Below are 25,457 nucleotides of genomic sequence, written 5' to 3'. Positions count from 1 at the left end.
CTTCCAAATTAAAAGTAAACAGAAGAATCTCAGTATTCTCAGTGAAGGAAGGTTGGGGAGGGCTTTTAAGAGTCATTAGAATTTTTTTTTTTAATGTTGTTGTAATATCGCAGGTAGATTTGAATGGTGAAAAAGTGAAATATGCAATCCTAAAAATGTTCAGACATTCTGATGTCAGGGGTTTTATTTATTCACAAAAAAAGGAATTGTAATTCACTAAGATTTCATCACTGTTTCTCCAGTTAGCTTTAGATAGGACAAATAACAAGAAAAATGTTATTTAAGACTCAAAGACTTTCACTTTGAGTAAAAGCAGCATCTAGCAATTTGTACATATAGTACTACAACAAAAACAAGTAAGAAAAAATGTCCTCTTCCTGTGAATCCAAAACATTTGTGTTACTTGTGACTTTGTACACTCCTGGCTTTTGGTTTTCAGCTTTCTCCACACCAAGAACTAGCTGTTGCTCTGCCTGAGACCTATTCTTGTATTAACCAGTTCAAATGATTTCAGAGGAGATATAAATAACCCTCTGTGAGCAGTAGGTAGATACATTCTGCTGTTGGGAGAATCTTTAGCTAACGCCTTGCTGATGCTTGATGTGGTTGGTGTATGCCATGAAGCGTTCAGAATTATTGTCCTAATTTCAATCAGTGTAATTGCAGATATTCTTACTATACAGAGTTTGAAGGGATAATTATACATTGCACTAAACTTAAAAAAATATTTCTGTTAATTTAAGAATATTACCTTTCAACTTCACCACCCATCCTGTGTTTTGTTAGGTGATGCTGAGGAAGGGTGCTTGGTATATTTTCTTTGTGCCGTTATTGTTTTGTCTCTTCTTATTCACATTTTCTCCAAAATAGGCAGCCCAAACATCTTCATAATGATTACAGACACTGTGAGATTTCCATTTAGTCACCATTTCTACATCCTTCTCAGGGAGATTGGGATTCGGAGATTAAAAAATCTGATCATCATGTTTGGGATAGGAGCAAAATTTTTCTCTTCTGTGTTTGCACACTGTAATCCATTGCTTCTTTGTAACATAATGGCTGCTTATTGAGCCAGGTTTTGTTCACTAACCATGTTTTCATGCAAGTGAGGTAGCCCAGATGAAAAAGAACACTAACTTTTCTCCTTGATTTAAGAGTTTTCCAGAGGTCATCCATTCCCATTTGCAAATACCTGAAGTTAACCATCTTGATTGACACATATAACATGTTGTGCTCTTGTTTAACTGGCCACATAAGGAAAATTAGCTCTTCCATCAAACGCTAGCAATAAGTACAGTGGAGGGAAGAGATTCATGAGAAACCAGTAAGTTGCATTTCCTGAAAACAAAGAAAAAGTTGAGTAATTTGGGGGTTTTTGGGGAATCCATGCTGCTTAACAGAAGATAGGAGCTCACAAATCTGCCTTCTAGAGAAATTTTTACCCACTTGTATAACTGATAGTTGAGAAGAGGTGTAAGAGAGAGCTTATATCTCACCAGCATCTTCATTAGATGCCTCTGACATGGCAGCAATAATTACATGGCAGGATCCTCTAGGGCAGTGGTCTCTAAACTTTTGTGATCATGCATCCCTATCAGTAAAAACTTTTTGAGCATGCACCCCCATTATATATATACTTCCTTATTTATAAATTACATACATATACTATTGAAGTTCTCATATTTTCTTCCTGCACCCCAGTGGATTGTCTTCCATAACACCTGTGGTGCATGCACCCTACTTTGAAGACCACTGCTCTAGGGTAATACTCTGGTTGATTGCAGAAGTCTTTTAAATTCATGTTTGATTTTGTTCATATGCTACTTTAAATCAGATTCTCATTTATGTATATAAAAATGAAAATGATAGTCACCTGTTGATTAGAAGTGATACAAAACTGTATTTCCCCAGTTGATTACCTGTAATTTTGTCATTTACTGAGCTGAATTTTAAATGTACTTGAAATGTTGTGATTTCTCTCATAATTAAAAATCTCTTCGTTGCAACTTTGTAATCACTATGTTTTGGTTTGCCTGTTGATAGAGCTATTTTTCTTGCTGATACTTAGAACTGGATGTCTGGTGGAGAGGAGTCATGAAACATGGAGGGTTAAAAGCTCTGAAAGTTGACAAGATGTGTACTTTTGCCAACAAGCAGAAAAATAAATTGCAAGATCCATTGTCCTTATAGAGGTTGAAGATGGAAGAGCCCTGCTTTGCTATCTAGTCTGTTCCCTTCCCAGCACAGGACTATTTCAAACAATATTTATTGTTGAGGTTTTTGTTGCATTCTTTCTGTTTTTAGAGTGATGATTTCAGTTACCTCATATATTGTGAGTAGAAATGTAAGTACTGTATGTTCTCTTACTTTTGTGCTATTTCTGTTCAGCTTGGCATGTGGGTGGACTGAAATATACTAACACACCCACCAAGTGCACATAGATGAAATGTGTTGTGCTGTGAACGTGAAAATGCAGTTGTTTAGAGAAGATGCGATTCTCGTACTTTTTGAACCCGGAGACCTCTACTAGTTTCCTCCCTAGAGTTACAGTCATCCTGTCAGACTATCTTTATTAATTGCAATCAGAGTCCCACAGCAATCCTTCCTGTCTTGTCTTGTGGAGGCTGTGTCTTGCTGCCTCCTCCCACCATAAGGCATCACTGTCAGAGACAAAGTGGCCTGGTATCTTTTGGCCAATAAACAAGCAAAGAGTAATTTGCAGAAGCAGGATTGTAAAAATCAGGTTGTCCACTTGCTTTTCAGAGCAGGTGGGGGTGATTACGCTGGCAACTTCTGGTCGATCAATCTATCGTAAAAAACATTTTTGTATGTGGATATGTAATGGTATGCTTACACGATTTAGGCAAACACAAACTCACTCTGCTGTGCTCTCAGATGGTGGGACACATTTTAGCTCCAGTCCAAGCCAGGGTGACCAGCTCAGCCTTGGCACCTTGCTGAGCACAACCCTCTCATTCAGCCTGGAGCACAACTGGAGCAAGTTCATGTCTGCTTGAAGTACAGGCAAAGCAAGAATCTGCATGGCCATATTACGCTAGGTAGATTTATCTTAAGGTTAGGGTAGATAAGGCTAAAATCGGTGGGAGTTGTGATTGCCTATAATTGGAGAGGTTCCTAAATATGGAATATTGTATTTTATGGAGTAATATGTTTCAGAAAAGTTTGTCTAAAAAAAGGGATCTTTCCAACAGACAAGATGCTGCAGGCAGATGATATAATGGAGATGTTTCCCACTGTCAGACTTGTAAGCAATCATAAAAAGGAAGCACTCAGAAGATGGAGAAGGAGAGTGGGTGTAATGAAGGAGGACGGAAATAGAGAATTTGAATCATTTTTTTATTCCCTTAACTAAATGTGGTTGGAGTTGTGTCATACATCTTATAAAAGTTGATGAATGAGGTGGAGGCCCGAAATACAGGCTGTGGGCAGTGCTCTGGGAAAGCTACTTATCTATCCTTTGCCCACAGCTCATGGTAGAGGCTTGGCTTCTCATCAGGATTTTACCCTGTGCAATGGCTGTGGGATTTTCTGATCATCAGGTTTGCCTAGTATAAGCCACTTGGAAATTTTTAAGCGCTGTACAGAGAGCACAGTCTTTCCTGGCATTTTGAAGAATTCTTCCCCAACCTTCTTAAGAAAACATAAGGTGACACTTGGTCTATTTTATATATTTCAAAGTTAAAATGCTAAAGACCCGGTAATAGAAGTCAATTTTGAGATTAAAGATTAAAGAGAAGACATAAGTGCCTCAAAAATTAGAGTCCCTGCACCAAAGTTCAAACAGTTGTCCCATATCTTCAAAGGGCAGGACATTGATTCATGTATTGAAGACCTCTGGTACCAGACACGCCAAAAGGCAAAATGAGAGAGAACTTGCTATTCTGATCCCAAAAGCAATGGAGCACTGTACACTTGGGACACAAAGAAATTTGTATGGATTTGCTTTGGTGAATGAGGTTTTTAGATTCTGGGTTGTTCTGAGGGAAAAGTCAGCATCAGCTGATATCTGTGATAGAGAGTAGGCAGCCTCTTTCTCACTATCCTGAATCTCAGTAGTATATTGAGATTTATTTACATTTGCTTAAGTAAATATCTGAGTTATGTAATGTTATACATGGTTTTAGAACATGCACCAGTTGCACAGTAGTAGAGCAGTAATATGAGCACTAATATGCGGGTACTCAGCCAAGTAGAAGAAAGTTCTTGGGAGGTAACTGGGAAGCTTTGATTTAGCCTGATATTGTTTTTCAATGCAATGGTGAAACTGGATTTCAGATGCTGTAAAACAATACTGAATATTTAATTGGATTGATGTTTAAATGTGAAGTGACTCTGACGTAAAAATTCTATGATTAAAACTAATATACATTATTTCTAAACTTTATTTGTTCTGAGGGTTTACTGAGATCTGCTTTTCAATTAACTGGTCCTAAATAGTGTAACTGGGACTGTGTTATTGTAAAGTAATATCTGTCATAATGATGAGTAACATGTACTTGATGGCAGATGTTTTTAAGTGCATTATTGTTTAAGAAAGTAAATACCAAAAAAGAGCATAAGAAGTAGAAAAATGTAACAATTGTTGTTTCAACTCCTCCTTCAGAGTCAAACGCTGATATGTCCCAATCACTCACTGCTTGTCCCCAAATGATCTGGATTTGCTTTTGAAACAGAGTATGGGTGTGGAAAGAAAAATACGTAACTGTCCTCAGAACAGTAAATGGAAGTAAGTAAATGAGCTTAGTCTCATCTGTTTGAAGGCAAATTTGTATCATCAAGACTTGTTCTGATTAGTGTTGGCCTTACTTGAAGGATCAGCAAAAAGTGTCTGGTTTTGCTGCAGAAAAACTGTGTATTAAGTTGCTCCACACTGTCACCCTGATGTTTATGTTAATGTCTGCCTCTCTCAGTTGATAGTACGAGGTCAGTAAAGGTTTCTGATTGACACTCAGGACTTAATTTGCCACCCTAGCTGTGAACTCTCTTAGTCTCCAACATGGGATGTAACAGTAATGTCTACACTAGCCAGCGAAAGGTATCTGCGAACGTTCCTGGGCACTGTGGCCAGGAGGTGCAGGACAGCCTGTCTCAGGGCTCGTAAGGGCTGCCCTTCCCCAAAGCACGTGGCTGCCTGCCAGCACCCTTTTCAGGAATAGTCTCTGCAATATTGCCTCTCCAGAGCTGTGGCTGGAGTTTATTTGGGAAAGTGGTTGTTGGCCCAGCCAAAAACTTGCTAATGACTGTCCTAACAGTTTAGCGGTACAGATGATCATGTGCCAGATCCAGGAACCTTTCCTGGCACTGTTTAATTTATTGCTGTGGGTGTAGCCAATATGTGAATGAGACTGAATGAGAGCGACATACAAAATCTGTTCAAGAGGAAGCTTAAAATGCTGGCAGATTGGGGTAATTTTTTTCTTGCATCTGGAATTCATACTTTCTTACTTAGGATGTAAATAAATCTCTAAGGCAAAAGTTAAGAGATGCTGATTTCTTCTATACTAACATTCCTTTTGGTCTTAAGATTTTCTTAGATTGCCAGAGCTTCAAAAGATATGCTTTCCTAAACATGTTTTTCTATCTGTAATGCTTGTCAGCCATACTTGACTTATTTGAAAATAGCATTTGGTGTTTCTACCAGAGTTTTAGTCCTTGAAAAGAGCACAGTTGTCTTTGGCATTGTGACTAGTTGGCAACTCCAAATATTGCTGGATGGGTGCGAGAAAACCTTGGATATTAACTCTTTTCAGGAGTTCAACACTTCTTTCAGGTAGCCAAACATTTCTTTGGGCCAACTCAGATGACACCTTTTTGGATGCCAGTGCAACCAACCCCTTCTGTAATTTAATATTCTATTTTTAGTGAATGTAATGGATGGAGATACAGGCTGAGGAGCATCTATCTATCTGTCATGTTCAGATATTTTTAGAGCACTGATCTTTGTAATGCTGATCAGCACCAAACGCATTACATAAGATTAGCATCAAAATATATATAATGGAAAGTCAGCTCTGCTGCACTTGTTCTTAAATTATTTTTAGTATTGCCCACAAAACTTGTATGGCTCAGTGCATTATCTTGCCATTGTGCTCTGTCTCTACTCTATAGGAATCATTTTTAAAGATTAGTTTATCTTCTCTCAGACCTTTTCAATCACAGGTCTCCTTCCTGAGGCTTCACATAAGATTGTCAGTGATACACATTATGAAGATTTTAATAAATGCCCACTTTCCACTAGGACTGAAACTGAGACAAGCAGTTTATCTCTCATCATCCTTTAATCCAGTTTATGTTTGAACTTATGATTTACAGGTGCAAGATTACAAATTCTGCTTTACTTACATCCCCAGCTACTGTTCTGTTCTTTAATGCTGCTCAGGTGGCTTAATCTTTTGCAGGTACCCATAACGATCTTTTCAATTTTCCACTTTGAGCACATATTCAGAATTAGTATTTCCCTATTAAATATCTCTGATCCACTAGCTAGCCATTTAGAATGGGTTGCAATAGATTATTTGCTAGATTTTTGGAGTTTAAAGAGGCAGACTGTGAGAAAACAGACCATATTCTTCTCACACCACTCTAGAAAATTTATTTTTGTCTTTCAAATTTTCTGCAAAAAGCTGATCCTTTCCTTTGAGTGTGTTTAAAAACTAGTTTGTAATGACTGAGGTTTAAAATAGATCTCAACTTTCTGCACGTCCATCTCATCATCATAACTCTTTGTGATGTTGTGGCAGATGAGTCTTGATTTTTTTCATGACTTCTTTCTTTGTGTGTTTATGGTGCATCTGATATATGATAGTCAATAGAAAATAATCTGCTGTTTGGTTTTGGTGATGTAGTTTTGAAAGCATAATTCTATCATGCCATGGCTTCACAAATCTTCCAGGATCTCTCTTCCTGAGATTACAATTAAATGTGCTCTGATCTTAGTTTATATTTTACTGTTTAAAAACAATCTCAAATTTGTTAATGCTTCTCCTTGGTTTGTAAACCTTGTTGCAATAAAGAGAATGAGGAAAGAAAATGCTAGAACTCCAGGTGGAATAGAAGAACAACAATTAATTCATCTCAAACTCTGAGCTGAGAAAGAGACAGCATCTTTACAAGGAATTTTTGTAATGCCATTTGTAGAAGAAAAAGTGTCTGTCATGCTTGATCAGGGGAATGAAGATTTAAATAAGCTGTTTTCAGTTGGTTATTTAGATGTTAAGCAATATGAATGGCATATTTTTGTCCAGAATGTAAAAGGCTAAGTGTGTTATAACTGATCCGGAGACTATATTGGAGTGTCTTGGCTCCATCAGTGAAATTGTTAAGAAAAGCAGAAATGCAAAGGAAGATAGGATTTAAAAGTTTAAAAATTGCAATGATAAAACAGTTGGATGAGAAGGATCGGTTCTTAGTTTTCTCTGAGTATTCATGGAGATAGAAATTTTTTCTGGACCTTTCGATCTATACTTAGTGGTTGACTAGGAAAAGGCAGAGAGGGGTGGGACTAAACAAGTTCTGTATTGATTGTGCCCCTGTCTGCCTAGTGGCAATGAAAAATATCCATAATGTGTTGCAAGAAAAAAAGACTGATCTAGGAGGGCTATAATTCTGGTTTCTTCTAGGGAAATGAAAAAAATTAAAACTTCATTTATGGAGGAAAGCATTGTTGGGTTGGCTTTAGTCATATGTATTCCTAAGGAGAAATGTACCTTACACCAACCCAAAACATTGTTTTGCTCATTTAATTTATACAAGTTTCCCAAACGAAATGTGCTATAGTATCAGGAAGATGGATGTGAGCTGCATCTCTGTTAGGATGTTTACTGACATAACTATGTGGTTTGGGGTATCTGTGTTGGTTTTTTGTCCACCCATCTTCTTATCTGACATAGCTAAATGTAACTAGCTGAATAATTCAATGAAGTAGGGGAGAACAGGGTGGAAAGGGAGGGAGAAAGGATTTCTGGAATCAAATTCTTCCAGTGAAGGGGAAATACTGTTCATGCACTAGAATTTTGGCACCAGATTTTAACTCCAGCAAATTTATGAGGCCTGTGATGGTTTTGAATTAAAAAGCATAATGAATTCTTATTGTAATGACATAAAGTGATTGCCTTTTTTATTATGTGATCTTATAAGAATTAATCCGTGTCTCGTATTAGATGGTGTTATATTGAATTGTGAGCTTTCATTTGCGGGTGAATCACTATTCAGGACATATTCCAACAATGAGATTTGTCTGACAGTTCCAGGGAAGTATATCTAGTCCTCCTGTCTAAATGTCGAATATTGTGAACTTCAGATGGAAGTATGAAGTGTAGTAAGCTCACAAATCATCAAGAACAGTAGTGAAATGAGACTTTGGGAATGGTTTTCTGTAAATAATGGGTCAGTTACAATGGTGTAAGTAATGTAAAAGATTATATTTTCTCCAATTCTTTTTGAGATACATGAATTAATTGTATTCTACCAGTACCTTGAAGACATGGTGTTACTGTCATTGAAAAACTTGTATCTATGCTATTTAAATGAGAACCCAAAAATATGAATTCAATATTTGGCACATTAAGGGAATTCATTAATAGGTATTTAAATAGAATGTGTGGGAGGCTCTTATATGCTAAAATAATTTCAGAATAATTACTGTTTCACTGTACAGTAATAAAAGCTAAAGATGGCAGTAGGTCTAATTTAAAAATAATCAGAAGTCAGCTAAGGTTTTGTAATTTTTTTTTTTTTTTGATGGAAAGATCAGTAGTGTTTTGTTAAAACAGTCATTAGGAAGCTACTTATATTGGTCAGAGAATACGTAGACATACCTAGCTCATAAGTCACTTTAAAAAAGCATTTAAACTTTTAAAAATTGAATGAAAAATCTCGAGGAGAAAGTTGCATTAAAAAATAACTTCATGAAACATTTTCTTCATTCTCATGTTGTCTTTTGCTGGTTAGATCGTGACTCACATAACAAATGTGTGATTTTTTATTTTTTTTTTAAAGAGATACTGGCTAAACTCCAGAAAAAAATCATCCGAGCATAAAAGGCTGGTTTTGAGAGTACTATGTACTTCATTTTATCTTGCTGGGAAAGTGGTTAAAAGACTTATTTAGATCTAGCATGTAATTTTGCTAACAGGTAGAAGAAGAGCAAGACTGTACAATCCTCACAGTATTTTCTTACAGTGCGCTCCAAGTTAGTTCATACCAAATTAGATTCTATCATTCAGAAATTAATTTGGTTATATGTATGTTGATATGGTAAAGGCTTTGGAATTTTTCAATTTTGGAACCAACTCTAATGAGAGTTGGACAATGTAAAGCTCATTTATAACCTTCTGCAGGCTAGAAGTATTATAATCTCAATTAACGCCTGGACTTGATACCAAAAAAGGCAGATGGCAATTAAGTTGATTATATTTTTTATGTGTAGGTGAATATCACCCTACCATGTTGGACTGGCCTCATGTGTCTTGGGGATGGATGTCTGCTCTTCACCTCTGGAGATGCATTCTCAGTAGTTGGTTGGGACCAAGAGCTATTGGGATGACATACAAAATATGATTAATCATTCAGTCATTAATGTGGCAAGCATGAAAAATTCAGTAAACTGTTACAGTCAGAGGTATCAGGATCAACACACATTGTCCTTGAAATCCTCCTCAGACTTGGGCTAGCCAGATAAACCTGAGTCTGAAAAAATGTCAAATACAAGAGGCATAATTTTCGGAAGTTGAGAAATTATTCTGAGTGCTTTAGGTTTAGCATTCTCTGAGATTCCTTAGGGGAACTGGGTTTAGGTGCTTTCTGACAGCGGAGTTGTTTTAAAGCATCTCATTATTTAAGGATCATGAACCATTACTCACTTTTGATTATTTGAACGGTGCTTTTCTTCGCAGATGATTCAAAGACTTAGAGATAAATCCTGTCTTTTCTGTTACAGAAAGACCATTTGCTGTTTTCCTTCCATTTCTTCCGCTTTTGAAAATATTAAGGAAGAAAAAACCAAAACAAAACAGAAATACCCCCAAGGGAACAGTTTGATGATTGCTGTTGTTCTAGCATGAACAGTATGAGCATGGTGTTCGATCTTTTTTCTTGGTCAAGGACTTAACAGTCCCTTCAAATTTTTCTTCCCAAAGTAATGATTGTGTTTTCTATAAGATTTTGAATGCCTTCACCATAGAGCTCCTTTTCTATATTCCTAGAATATAAAATTTTCATTTTTCTGAGGAAGCACAAAAAACAAAACAAAACAAAAAGATGATGATACTCTGGAAGCTACAAGAATGTCCTGAGGGTGCAATATAAATGTTTTTATGTGCCTTTTAAGTTATTGCCTGAACTCTCAGCTTATTCCTTTCTTCATGTCTTGAAATATTTCTTCTTTGAAAAATCTGAAGTCGTTCCAAGAACATGAATTCTTATTTATGATTTATTCTCAAATTTTAGTTGATTTTTTTTTTTAAAGCAGGACATTCATTTTAATTTATCCTCATCAGTCAAGGACCTTATTTGCACTGACACATTCATTCAAATCTTACACTTAGAACCTCTAAATTATGTCTCTTTTTGCAGATTGTCCTGTAAGAAGCTAACATATTAGGTGGCATAGCTAGTGGAGTTCAGATTGTTATGTATTTTTCTGCTAAATGGTGTCATATTTTTATAAAAAGTAGCAAACTGATTCTAGTAAACTTTTGTGTTTCTTAGGTGGAAAGAGATTGTAAAAGGCTGTTTCTGCCGTATGGAAGACATTAAACCTAGTAGTAAATCATCCCAATTATTTGTAGCTTGTGGGAGAAATCCCAGGGCCAAGGCCTATTGACTCAGAAACTCTGTAAATGGATTCTGTGCTTTATAATCAGTTGTTATGATCAGGCAGGAGGCCAAGTACCAGATGGATTGATTGCTTTCTGCCAGAGGTACGGCCACATCAGCTGCCTGTATTAGGAATGTATTTATTCTTGAAAATGTCAGCTTGACAATTGGAGTTCAATTTGTGCTATCAAAACATATTAGTCTCGTGATCCTAGAGTTAGATCAAATGCTTTGTTGAGAGGCACTACTTTTGTCTTACTTTGATTTAAGATCTTTTCCATACTCCTCCTAAATTATGATGCTGTTTCCCGGTCTTTAGAGAGTAGGTTTGCTGAGGCTGTTTAAAGTAGAGGAATCAAATAAATGGAGTTTTCCCGAACTGTCAAAAAGGATGCACACAAGATCTTAATTACTTAGTGTGAAACTGAGCTTTTTCACAAAATGTTTAGTCTGTGAAGGGAATGGTAGCAAACCAGCTCACAAATCAGTGCCTCTTCTGAGCTGCCACCTGTTGAAACAGGGGAAGTTAGTCACTTTGGAAGACTAACAAGTTACAGGAAAAGATGTATCAATAGTCTGTTTTCTACAAGAAAAAGACAAACTCAGCATTTTTTTATAACCTGAGGGAGAACTGATGATTTGATTCACGTCCTAATCTAAATTCTATATTCATTGCATTTCATGGTGAAAACAAGAATTTAAACCCAAAGTAATCTTATCGTAGCATGTGTCTGAACACATGAGATCAAATCCATGCTGTCAAATTACACGTCTGTTCTTAGGTATTAAACATAGAAAAGTGTAAAATCCAGAACATTTGATGTAGTTATTTCCAAGACATATTTTCAAAGCAGATCTATGCAAAGGGGTACAAATACATTTACAGGGTGAGAATTCATCTGACATGATTTCAGGCAGTATAGCAGTACAGCTACCTGTATGTATCTGTAGTACTGCTTTAGATTCCCTTCATAGTTAGTGGAGGGAAATAGGTGTATACAGGCTGCCTTTACTCTCTCCCTAAAGAAGGGTCTCTAAAATAGGCTAGATTAATTACTTGTTAAAGTGCTTATTTCTCTACTTTGTGATCTCCTGCACATGGTTAGGTGAATCATTCCTGAAATTTTCTGCATTGGGCAACTTACTGACCCAATATGAGGCACCTGCAATCTCTGCAGGTGAAGCAGTGTAACCACATTAGTGTACTGAAGGATACAAACAAAAAGAACCTATTTTCCAGAAGGACTTCTGAATTTGGGGAGAGCACAGTGCCAGTCATGGCTTACAGTTTCTTGAGCATGTCAGGCCGAAGCTAGTCAGATGGCCTTCAGTCAGCTTGTTCCCCTTTGTTACACATTTTTTGTGTATCAGCTTCTACAAGTGTCCTTTCTTGTTCAATAAACTACCCAATCTGCTACCTAGTCCTCAGGTTCTGTTGAATCGGATTTTTAAAAAAAGTCTAGGCAGCTTCCTCCAGCTAGTTAGCTACTGGATTGAACCTGCAAATTTCAACTTCCTACCTTAGCGAATGTCAGAAAGGGAGTACCTCCAGTGTTTCTTTCTCATTTTAGTTTAACAGCTGCCCTTTGAGTTTTTTTGAAATGCTGCATGGGACAGGAGCTCACATTCACATTTTTGAGAGTACCACAAGACACAGCCCTTGTCCTAGAGCCTGGATACAAAAGTCCTGGCTAATGTTCACTGGTGGGAGACTTCTCTGCCTCACTCCTCTCTTCCTCACTAGCATCTCAGGTTGCCAGTGTGCTGGTAGCTCATGTTGGCAAAGGGAGCTCATACTGACATGTCATCCGTTGTAGAATTGCTGCTTGCTGGGGAATGGGGTGCCTGTGCTTTGCTAGTGCCCGTGAAATTGCTGTAAATAGTACACAGGCTTTGAGGTAAAAGCAGAAACAGTTTATCCAACTAAAGTGAAGAGCATAAGAAATCAATTGCTATACTTAAAGATATAAAGAAAAGTGCAACAGTTACAGTCCATGTTGTTACTGCTCATTCAGGTCTGGCTTCAGCAGGGTTTCTTTTCCTTTGTTTCCTTTTCACTTAGCAGGCTCAAGCCAGACTAACTCCCAGGGTGACTGATGGTTCCCTGGAGATGAGGTCTGGTCCTTCAGCTACACTTTGTCTTTTAGTTGTTTCTTTTCCAAAATAGATTCTGATTTGGAATGAAGTCACCCCTTTTGTACTCCTTATCTCTGCTTAGCATAAATTCACCCTCCTGGCCTTCTGCATTTCTGGATAAATCTGATTAAAAAGGTACCAGATTTTGTCTCTAGTGCCCTCATCAAAAAGAAGGCCCTTGGACCGTGTCTCTCAGCTGAGTGGATGTGGCTAGGCTTCACACTTATCTGACTTATCCTATTTACACAGTGCAATCCCCAGTGGGCAGATAACACAGGAAGAGTTACATTACCACTGGGCTTAATTGCATAAGCTATGTCCAGCACAGAACTTCAAAAGTACTTGCTATATAAATGAGAGTGATGAATGTGAATCATCCATAAAACCTGGTATGATGGAAAATAAATTGAGGGATGATTTGTGCCTAAAGTAAATGGGCCATAAGTGTGGTTTGTTGGAACTGGGGAGACACGATGGCATTTTCCTACATGGATGCATGACTGTACAATGGATATTAGAGGTGTCAAGAATTCAGTCTGAGGCACTGGAATATTGGAATAATGATAAACTACCTGAAATCCAGATACATGCTAGTGACAAAGTGTATGTACACAAAACAAGTTGGACAGAGTCAGCGCAGAACCTTCTTGCGTCAAAGCAAGGTCATAGAAATCATTGTGGTGACAGCAAGAGATGGGAACAAGCACCTGAGACTTCTGCTGTAGATGGTAGGGCACACCTACCCATGTAGGTACCAGGTGTTCCCTGATGGCAGGGCACACCTACCTATGTAGGTGCCAGGTGTTCCCATAGCACACCTTCAGGAGAAGCAGTCCTAGGAAGCCCTGGGCTGCCCAGTTCCTACTGCTAGTTACAAGAGTCGAGTTTTCCAAGCCTCTTTGTTTTACACCAATGATTTTATTTTAAGATACACAAGGGATCAACACATCTAGCTGTCAAAGTTCTAACTGATTAATTTAAGAGAATTTAATATGGTAAACAATTTTAGAAAGGTTGGTTGCTTTTAAGGCATTTTTAGACTTGGCCTGTGAGGCTGTCATGCACTATTGCTGACTGTAAGAGTTGCTTGTAGCTACAGAAGGGTTATGTTTGTACTTGTTACCGGTTTTGCTTATTAAGCTTTTTCACTAGTGGAAGAGACATGGTCTAATGATTTCATAATGTCTAAGAAAAAGAAATTGTGAAACCTTTACAATAGACTCTGAGGAACTGAAATTTAAGTGGCTAGGATGTAAAATGTTACTTAGTAGTGTCTCTAATGGTTGGAAATGCGCAAAAACCCAATTGAATAGTCTGCACAGTGCTTAAAAAGGTGTGGGGAAAAAAAGGTTATTGGGGTCTGGGAGGGTGGTCAGCTGCGTGGACAGGGTGTTTCTCTGCACAGCTGTTCTGTTACTAATCTGTGAAGCTGTAAGCATGAGAAGCAGAATTCATAAAACCAGTCAGATCTGTCAAATAGAAATATCAGGAAGGAAACAGAAGTATGTAGCTCACATGGTGGTTCTCGTCAGGAAGGCAGGAAGATGCTGAGATGTTACATTTGTCAGCTAGTCTAAAGATGCATTCTGATGTCAAATAATTGAAGATACATTGGAAAAGATTTTTCCCTCTGCAAAGGTCTCAGAAACTTATTTATCCTGAAATAATCCCTAAATTTGAAGAAAGGGAAATGAACTGATATTGTCACCATAGTGCTGTAAGGTTGAGTTCCTGTGTGCTTGCAAGAACTTGTCTAAAACTTCATTATTAGCAGTGCTGGCAAATACTAGATAACTTTGCTTGCATGCTGTCTGTGTTTATGCTGAGTGGAAGCTATGGGAGGTACAGGAATAGTCTTTCACCAGTAAAAATTTACTGTTTCCCATAAATTAAAAATTTTCGTGTTATGTTTGTTCCTTCTGTTCAACAATTGTTACTGTGTATTCAGTTGCAGTTTAGGAGCTTTCTGTAGGACCTACAACTGTGTTTAAAGATGCACTTCATAAAAGTCTCATGATGACTTGTTCGATGAGTTGAATATATTTTTACGGAAAGACTTTTGGAGCTAGGCATCTTCATGAGTTTTCTGGAGGATAATTTTGTATCCTGAAATATAGATAACTGGTCAGATAATTATATCTCAGTAAAGCCTTCTATTTATAGCTATTCTTGCTGTAATATTTATTGTACTTCTTTTAGAATACACATAGCCTTTTGTCAGTTCTTTGTATTTCTGCAGCTTTCAGTGCACAAAAAAATTTCTGTTTGTTTCCCAATTACAATTTATTTTATTTTAAATTATAAACATATGCTGTGGTATCCTTATGGGACTGTTCTGTAGTTAATTGCTATTTATATATCACCCTGGAACTTTGATTTCTGTGGTAATGATTAAAAAATGCATGCTTTGTGGAGTTTAAATATGAAGAAATAATTTTTTTTTATTTTTGCTGAAAGATTCATGGATAGAACACTTTTTAATGACAGGACTAGTCATTTTGGTCCTTGCAGTTCCATTTTCCTTTTCATTTACAAGCCACTAATATGTACAAAGCTGTAAGCCATCTATTTGAAGAAATAGAGTTTTTAAGGAGAGGCTTGAATGCTTGTCAGAGAAGTGAGGACTGAGAGTATACAGAAAAGCATACCCTTTTCAGTTCTGCTGCTGCTATTTTATACTGCATTCTCAGGCAGGTGACTTCATCTGACTCTTAGATTACAAAGTTGAAGTTATGCTGGGACTAGGTATCTCCAAGAGAGCTGGGTCTGAGTGCTGTGGTTTGGGAGCCGAGACAGCAGTCTCTCACGGTTCCTGTTGTTCAGTTTGTATTATCTCGAGATGGGACTCATATGAATGAAGATAAAATGGAAGAACATTGGTACTGAACACCTATGGCTTTCTGCTGTGGTCTAAGTTTAGTTAATTATAATTTTGTGGTGATGCACTGTTTAAAGATATACTGTTGTAACAATTTCTGCGATCGCTGCAGCTGTCTACTCAAGGAGATGCCAGCCAGGTGATTGGACCGCTCACAGAGGGACAGAGGAGGAATGTGGCTGTAGTTAATTCACTGTACAAACTGCACCAGTCGGTTCTGAAGGTAGGCTTCCTTTGGTATTTCTCTTCTTGCCGTGTTAACTTCTTTGTTCTATTGTATGGATATTCTCCCATTAGCTGAGAATTGAAAAATACAGCCCAATTTGGGGTTAAGAGCTGCACCTTGCTATGCATTTGTACAACTCTGGGACTTGGCTGGCCCTTGTAAGCACCACTGTGTGACAAACTGTCAATATTAGAAGGGGAGTGAAAGATGTGTTTATAGAGAATAATCACATCTCACATCCATTGTTTCGTGAGCCTAAACAATTGAACTCTCTGGTTTTGCTTATCAAGTAAGCTCTGTCTTTGTACTGGTCAGTCTGATAGCCCTTGTCTGCATCCTTTCCAAGCCCAGCTTATCTTTCTCAGAAGACCCTCACTGCTTTCCCACGATTGTGGCCACACTGAAAAGGGGAAGGAAAGGGTGAAATGAAGAAAAGCGGCACCTCACAAATATCTCCGTGCATTGTTGCTGTGACTAAAGCCTGGCCTGGAAATATTTTCAGCATTAAGCACGGTTATGAATAATTCCAGTTTACTGGCTTAGTGATGCCAGTGGTTATACAGTCTCTGTAAATTAAAACAAACAGATATAGTGGTAGTTGTAGTTAATCGTGTTTAAATCCTAGCCTGATTAGAAAAAAGATCATGAGTACTCCTGACTGTGGATATGTTTCAGGAATGTTAAAAAATGCTAAAAAGCCTATAAAATTTGCTTAGATTTTGCAAACAGATGGTAGATCAACTTTTAAGTCTGCTTTCTCTGATGTATTTAGTAATGAACCTCATGTGCCTTAGTGTTGGAGGGAGATCTCATATGATTCAATCTTTGAGTTCAGTACTTAGCTGGCTTAAAAATACTATTGTATAGGATGTTCATAACTGTAAGGAAATTGGTAGAATATTCCTTCAGATCATTCCTTGACTTTCAATTCTAATATTGTTGTAGCTGTACATAAACAGCTATTTAATATGTAGTATTATAGTAGTCATAATAATGAGAAAGAACAACCATTCTTTCAAGTATTTGCTATAGACCTGCTTGTATAGTTCTCCATAAATTCTATACTTAGCAGTGGGAGAATACACCACTTACTCTTATTCTGATTCTGTTAACGCTTCAGCTAAATTTCAGTTGAACTCAATTGAATAATTTCTTTGCCAAGGCAGAAGCAGAGTCCATAGGAAATTTGAGAGCAAAGGACTGATACTGGTGCATTGAAAATTCTGTCTGTATAAAACACATTTCGTAGTTATCTATTCCTATGTAAACCACTCATTACTAAGGATAACTCAGTATGTTTTTAAATGAAATTAAATATTAGGGATTCTAATAATTTGTTGAATGTCGACTATTAACAATTACTTTAAAATTTTTAGGTCATTACCAATCAGAGCTCATTTCCAGCAACTGCTGAGCAAACAGTCACAACTGCCTTAAAGGTAATTGAATGACCTTATGCTGCAGGGGTAGGGCTGAGCTTTGCTTTGTTTGTTACACTTAAAATGGGCACTTATTTTCCTAGGTATTATTTTGTGTCAGTGTATGTTAGTCAAAAGGTATACAAATATTCTGAAACGTATATTTTGTTGTATCTGCAGCTATATATAATGTTGCATGTGCCGAATCACTGCTTGAGTAGCGTTTGTATTCAAGAATATTCTCATAATGGTCGGAACTCAGATGTCATCTGGCTGTGAAAATAAACGTCTTTCTCTGCACCGTTCATGCAGCAATAACTGGATCCTTCATCACCTCCTTGCCCCCCCGCCCCAACACGCACATAAGATTATGATTTTTATGCTACCTGGTGCTTTTCTGGGGGTTGATGTGGATGGCCGTGCAGCCCTGTGTGGATGACAGCTATCCACATCCGTCCTGCTGTGCGCTAATCTGGGAGGGGTTGTGTGCAGAGGAATGAAGGGTAGCTTACGTGTCTGGGGAGGGAACAGCTGAACGAAGTGTGTGCACCAAAACATGTACGCTTACAAATGAGGAATGCCAGATCATTGTGCACCTTTTTGAAGCAAGGCTTTACATAGAAGGAGTAAACAGCCCTATTTCTGTACTTTACTGGTAAAATCAATTAAAGAGAAATGTTATCTTAGGCTTTTGTCCTTCTATTTAGCAGTTTCTAGTGCAGAATAATAAAAAGCACTGTTGAAATGAACTGAGGTATTTTTGAGGTGTCAAAATGCAAATGCTTCTGGCTTCTGTTTCCTTACTTCTGCCTTTTTCTTATTCTATTTTAGGCAGTCCATGATCTAATGGGTAGTGCTGTTCAACCGTTACTGAACTCTGTAGGAGATTCAGTAGAAGCTATTATCATCACTATGCACCAGGAAGATTTTTCTGGGTAACTAGAAAAATTTTTTAAATTTACCATTGCTTTAGTAAGACATCCTGCATATGCATAATAGATTGTTATTGCCACAATGTCCTTGGAGCAACAGCGTGTGTTTGTTGAGGGGAGGGCAATGCTTTATGGTCAATGAACACAGAAAGCAGAATTACACCTATCTATTGAAACAATTTAATCGGGTAGCATCTGTCCTCTTCCCCTCCTCCCTCCGTTTTTTTGCATATCTGTTCAGTAAAATTCATTTTAAATAGAAAAATAAAACCAAGCAGAGGCCATTTTTGTGCTTTAAAAAAACCCTTTTGCTTTCAGAACATATTTTTTGCGGGCAGTCTTCAGAACTGTCAATATTCTTGTTTCTTAAAATAAAGCATATAACCTCTGATTCAAAATTACACATAAATTTTTCTAAAGTAGTATTGAATATTAAATGGTTCAAAAAATCTTTTTTATTGAAAGCTCAGATTTAGTGTATTATGCTATTTTCCCATAGCATTTTAATTAAAATTTCCAGTATTCTTTATCTGCAGAGATCTTGAGTCCTATCTATAATTGAGTCTTCCTTCCTGAGCAGTATTTTGGTTGTTATCTCTGTTCTGACATTGCTTATAACATCATCAGATGTCTTGTTTTCTGTCTTGGAAATTCACTGAAAATAGTATATTTTCAGAGGGGTTTTAAATTTTCCTTTTGACTTTTTTTTAACAATATTTTACCCTCTCCATCTTTCCTTTGCCACCACTAGCAAAATATCTCTCTAGGTGTATAAACCAATTCCAGCCAAAGGCTGTTTTGTTAGACAGCCAATATGCTCAGGTTCCTGAGTTTCGAAGAACTCTTTTGCCTGACTGTGATTCAAAGAAAGAGAAAGGTGATTGATTTCTGTGTACTGTAGCTTCTGTGCTGCTTCTGTGATAATTAGATTGACTTCTTAATCCTGGGTTTGGAGGAATCTAGGAAACTTTCTGTACAGAGAACAGGTTTGGGATAGGCTAAACTGGTAACCCTGTAACATGTGCTTTTATTTTCTGATCCATTAATAGAGTTTCAAATCAATAACTGAGACATTTCAATTTAGGGGCTGGATTTGAGGTTTAGGCTCCAAACTGGTGGAGGCTCTGCAAGTTGGGTAGGAGTGGGGTGATTTCCTTTATCTTGTTAGGATGGGAATGGCTGATAAAGAGATATTTTTTTACTACAGTTTCAGAGAGCACTACATGCTCTTTATTCTGAGTAGAAATGAGATGCTACAATTCATGCCATGCCATGACTTCATGGGGTAGGAAAAAATTAAAAAGAATCCAGTAGTTTTTGGTTGTGTTTTAAAGATGAATTTGGCTGTCCCCATTTCTTTTTTCTTTTCTTTTTTTTTTTTTCAGATCGTTATCCAGCTCAGGAAAACCAGATGTCCCTTGTTCTCTGTACATGAAAGAACTACAGGGTTTTATAGCAAGAGTCATGAGCGACTACTTCAGACATTTTGAGTGTTTTGACTTTGTCTTTGATAACACTGAAGCCATGGCTCAAAGAGCAATTGAACTTTTCATTCGCAATGCCAGTCTAATAAGGCCCCTTGGTGAAGGTGGGAAGATGCGGCTTGCGGCGGATTTTGCACAGGTACCCTTAATGCTGATTTCTGCTTTTTACTGTTACTTCACTGTATTCACTGAAAATTATCAATACTTTTGTCCCCATCAAAGTATAAACAGGCAGTTGTAGAGATTGGTGCATTCCAGTTCTAAACATCCTCTCTGATGAGATCCTGTATCCTGAGAAATGCATCCACTAAGTAGTGGATGATCCCTCGTCACCATAAGGCAGATTCAGGGAGGTCTGACAGCTTCCTATCAAGTGACTGTTGCATTTAAATTCAGCTGTGTCTTGACATTTTATCCAGCTTGTCTGATCTCTTCAGTATGTCCATCATTTGCCACCATTCATTCACTTCATTCTTTCTCTCTCTTCTAACAGAATGTGTCGCTTTCTTAATCGCTTTATATATCACAGTGCCTACAGTAGTTAATCGCTAACTCAGCTGCCTTCCAGTGTAGGAAACAAGCTAAAGAAATACCAATATCCTGTGGAAGAACTGCCCTTTCGGTAACAGAAGAGAGTTTTCTTGTGGGATTCTGTTCATGACCTGATCAACTTATCTGCCTCTCAGCTTTACCTAGCTCATATACTGGACTAAAACACAAAACAAATCACCAGATTAATATCCACTACCTGTCTGCTTATCTACTATATTCAAATTTAATTTGTTAATAGTAACACTGTGTGATTAACTTGCCAAAGAATACAGGCTTGCACTAGATTGGTCTGAGGGTTCTGGTTATTATTATCCAAATGAAAAAGGGAATTGGCACCAGCTGTTTGCATACCAAGTGCTGCTTTTGGCTGGTAGGTAACTGAGGTAGGAGAGGAAGGCAGGGAGGGAGAAATCGCCATCTCTGCTTCTGCTTGTGGCTGCTTTGTATCATTTGCCTGTGAGTTACATACTCCTGAGTGAAGTTTTTTTATTCATTACTCAAAAGTAGCAAATCAGCGTTTAACCGCAGAAGTTAAGGGGAAGTTTTCAATTGCTTTTGGTGAGAAGGTTGTGTTTCCTTCTCTATTTTAAAGACAATGTCATGAAATTGGAGGAAAAAAAGGATGCTTGGTTCTTCCTCTGGAAGGAATATAGAAAATTTTTGTAATTTATAGTGCAGTACTAAAGTAAGTCATATATATTTGGGAAATATCTTCACCTAATTCTACAGTAAAGAGCATCTCATCTAAGCAGCTATTATAATAATACTAAAAATATAACTCGTTTATCATTTTTAAACACTTATTTTTCTCATTCTAACACGGGCTGCCTTATAAGTGAAAAATGAAGGTATGTTTTCATCTGAGTGTTAGGGGATTTGCATGTTCTTCCCCACTGTGCTGAGTGTAACTCCTGAACGGACAACTGTGTGAAGATAAATGTTCTGATTTCTCTTCTTTCGTACTGTAGAAGAAAAAAAATAGGTTTTGAATTCATTCTTGTCTCTGCCTTCAGCTGTTGCTGCATCTGGGGGCTGCCTTGTGTTTTTCTTATCTTCACATTGCACCATGGTTTTGGCTTGTTTAAAAGTGGGCTTAAGACCAGAACTGCCTGGGTCCAACCAGCCCCATACAGCCACCTCAGCGCTCACTCTGTGCCTTTGAGCATCTCTGCATAGAGCTCCTTAGGGCGTCCCAGGCTGCACAGGGGCTGTAGTGTCTAGAATGGCCTGGACACTATATCCTGTTGCTCAGAATAACAGAAAAAGGACCGAAACATTTTATATGTGGAGGCTGCCTTATATCTATGTTTTCAGGGGTGTGTCTACGCCTCCCAAAAACCTGGTGGGTTTTGGGCATGTGGCCATGACGCCAGCTCCTGGTAGCCCCACTGGGGAGCTTGTAGTTGCTCTGACCCAGCCGGGAGGCTTGGGCACTTTCACTGAAATGTGGCTGTAATCCTGAACAGAACTTGTTTCAATTCCATGCTCCCATTCCCATAGCACATGGCTTTGTCGAGGAAAAGACTTGATTCCTCCAAAGAGAAGGGGAGGTTGCTGCTGCTTTGGGCTGAGGAGAGCAGGGAGCAGGTATTTAGGTGGGCTGCTGGCTTGATGGAAAGGATGAACTTTTCCAAATGGCCATAAATGCTGTGTGCAGGGTTTTTTTCAGTCCCAGAAAGGCACTGCATTGTTGGTCTAAAGCCCAACCCAAAGAAAAGGACCTGCCTGGAAAGACACTTTGTGTGTAGGAGGAGGTTTGTTAATAAACTGATTTTACTTGTGCTCTGTCTTGTAGAGTAATTTTGAATTTTCTGTATTCAAAAAAGGGTTACAAGTTCCTGCTTAAAACTGGCTTTTGAGATCTAAAACCCCTTTTGGTGTTTTGGGGTTACTTGCAAGCAAAAGACCTGGGCAGAAATCTGTCTAGAAACTTTGATTAATTTGAGGTCCTATTATAAATACGCATGCAGTAAATCAAATAATCTTGGGTTGCATCAGATTTTGGGTATCTCATGTGCTTGTGCACATTTCTTTCAAGGCACTCGGTTAGAGTTACAGCTGCCTTATACTCAGCAGAATAGCTTTGGCTGAGGGTCAGAGTTGAAAATTTTTGCACTGGAAACGTGTTTTACTGGTAAGTTGCCTCCAAACAACAGGTGTCTACACAGAAGGGGGAAGACTGAGGCTTCAAGTTCTCTTCATTCAGAACTGGGTTCAGCGAGGTGCACAATAGCCAATTTTCTTGAGTAAGGCTTAGCTACTTACACAGCTAGGAATTATTGCTGTAATTCTGAATCCTCTGTCTTATCCTGTTTCCAGTGTCAGTACTGCATTTTGCTATCTTGTGCATTACAAATATTTCAGTGATAAGACTAGGTGTGTGCTAGTGTGGCAGCTGTGAACAGAGGTATGACAGGCTTGAAACACTCCTGAATATCATTAATAAGATTTCATGAAGATCAGTGCTTACAGGAACACAGAAACATTTTAAGCCCTAGAAGATGTCTGCACTGCTGCAAGGTTGTTATCACATACTGTGCTGTTCCTTGGGACTCTCACCGTTTAAAATATTTCTAGTCTACAGGCTGAATTCACCTCTTTTCATGCTCTCAGTTTTTATGCAGGCAATTGCACAAGATTACTTTTCAGTTCACTCCTATAAATTCCTGCATCAGTTTGTTTTCATTTGGTTTTGTATTTTTAAGGTGACCATAATTCAGTATTCATGTATGTAATACCAAATTTTACTTTTTAATTCCGTACTAGTCAGACTGAAAAAAATGTTCTCCTGGAGGCAAGCAAACCAGCAAGCTCTGATGGTTTTTCAACATTTATGTTTCTGGGGAGTACCAGTTCTTCTCCTAGGACTTTTTAACTTGCTTGGTATTGTTGTTACAGCACTTAACACTTAGGCACACTTTAGGACTGGTGGCTTGTAGTTCAGGCCTTCCTAAAACCTGATGGAAGTGCTGGACAATGCAGCAAAGAATGAAATACAAGCACAATCAGTTGAGAAATTTATTTAGAATAAATGAGGAATCCACAGTAATATTTGGCATGGAAATTAGTAGTCTGCTACATCAAGTTTGTAGGCTGATGCAGGAAAATAATTGTTTATTAATAGCAACTACAGATCACAACTACATTGAAATAAGTAGTCTAGAAATTGCAAAGACTAAGTAGTCTTTATGCTTCATGGCATGAAAGCATGACATGATTTCCCATCTTTTCATAGTACAGGTGTATGTTTGGAGTGATGTATAAGGCAGGAGCCACTGTCTGTGGCAAGAACACCATCTCATGTCATGACTGATTAGTTTCAGCCTTGTTGAGTGAACTATTTTTATTGGTCCTGTTTGAGTTTATACTATTCTACATATACCTTCATATATTTCTTATCTAGGTGTGATTTATAGTTGGGGTTTTTGGCATTGTTCAGTACTGTGTTCAAACAGTTTTGATGGGGCATAGATAACACTCCCACCAACTCTTCAAGTCTTTATCAATAAATTACTGCAAAATGTTTTGGTTTTACTGAATTTTCCTAGAAAAATGTTTTTACTGTAGAAGTTGACAATGCTAAATTCTAGTGCAGAAGAAATGTTTCTATCTGCTGGTTACCCTATGGTCAGAATCTAGTTTTCCTGATTCAATATGTGGCATTAGAAAAGCAAGAATATTAGGCATTTAGGTTTTAAAAAATGTAAACAGATTTGCTCGTTTGATCAAACATGGTGATACAAGTGTAAAAATGCTTCTTAGAATTTTTCCTAAAAAATTTGCTTTCTAGTTTCTTATGAAGAAGTGAGAGAACCAGGATGCTGTAATCACAGTTGTAGTCATAAGGACAGAAACTACTAAAGCTAAACTGCACTTAATGTTTAATGCTAACTATCTTACTGGAAGAAAGAAATTATTTTCTGATGTGTGTTATTTTGGAGGTATTACTGCTGAAGGATTTACTTAAACATCAACCGTTTTGGAATTGCTGCATGGGGGAGAAATCAAATTCCATGTCCCTTCAAGGCCAGCTTCTTTCGTGTAACAGTGCAGAGCTCTTCTGTTCCCTTGCTTGTTAAAGCATTCTCTCCTGGTGAATGGCTAGAAAAAAGCATTTTGAGTTAACATTTAAAAACTTGGAATTCATCTTGGCCAGGAGGAAATGTAATTGCTAAAAATTTAATGTTAAGATTTTCCAGCTGAAAAAACAGCTGTTTAGTAATGAGAGATCTTGAAAATACCACAATAGGCACTAAACAATAACTTCACTATGGGGTTTTTCAAAGCATTCTTCAATATATATGCATTATCTGTATCTAGACTACGTATTAACTTCACCCTTGGGTTGCTGAACATAATCCAATTAGAGAAGCCAGCCATGTGATGTATTTTCTACAATATGGCTAGCCAGTGAATAGTTCAACAGATAATTGACCACCTAGCCATGGGCTATGGCAGGGTCATATGAGAAGAAAAGATAATATAGCCTTTTTGGGCTTAGAGAGCAAGAATCATTGAGAAGAAGCATATGTTGGGCAGGAGTCGGCCACTGTGTTCTGTGAAGCATAGCAAAATAACATGAATAAATCATGGAAAAGCAATGGGTTTTGAACAAATTTAGAAGAAACCAGGCAGAGTCATTAGGCCTTCTTCTGATCTAGCTGCCACTTGCTTTTTGGCAGGCACTTGCACTTCCTACTGCTTGTCTTGCATCCTGTGTTAATGATTATATCACATTAGTCAGTCAAGCTTCTGTGGTTGCAAATTACTGCTTGGACACCTGATTTATCACTGATTTAACCTAGATATCTGAATTTTCAAATTTGCAGTTCCAAATTTGGAAAAGAAACAAGAAATACTACTCATCCGTACATATGTGAAGCCTGTAGGATATGACTGTATGAAAGGCCTTGCACACGCGATACAAATACTGGCTTGCAGACAGCCAAAAACATCACCCGACCTGTAAAAGCTCACCAAAGTGCTTTGGAAACT

General features: G+C 37.8%; 1 protein-coding gene across 1 annotated transcript in view; it reads left to right on the top strand.

Annotated features, from left to right (window-relative positions):
* Nucleotides 1–25,457, top strand: part of COG5 (component of oligomeric golgi complex 5) — a 194,595-nt gene that overhangs the window by 151,903 nt on the left and 17,235 nt on the right. The window contains exons 15-18 of the mRNA XM_069801840.1: nt 15,963–16,073; nt 17,453–17,515; nt 18,326–18,429; nt 19,812–20,049. Of these exons, the coding sequence (XP_069657941.1) occupies nt 15,963–16,073; nt 17,453–17,515; nt 18,326–18,429; nt 19,812–20,049 (516 nt within the window). The remainder of the gene's footprint in view (nt 1–15,962; nt 16,074–17,452; nt 17,516–18,325; nt 18,430–19,811; nt 20,050–25,457) is intronic.

This window comes from Haliaeetus albicilla, chromosome 14 (genome assembly GCF_947461875.1).
Source record: "Haliaeetus albicilla chromosome 14, bHalAlb1.1, whole genome shotgun sequence".
NCBI lineage: Eukaryota > Metazoa > Chordata > Aves > Accipitriformes > Accipitridae > Haliaeetus > Haliaeetus albicilla.
This window is presented reverse-complemented; position numbering and strand designations above follow the sequence as displayed.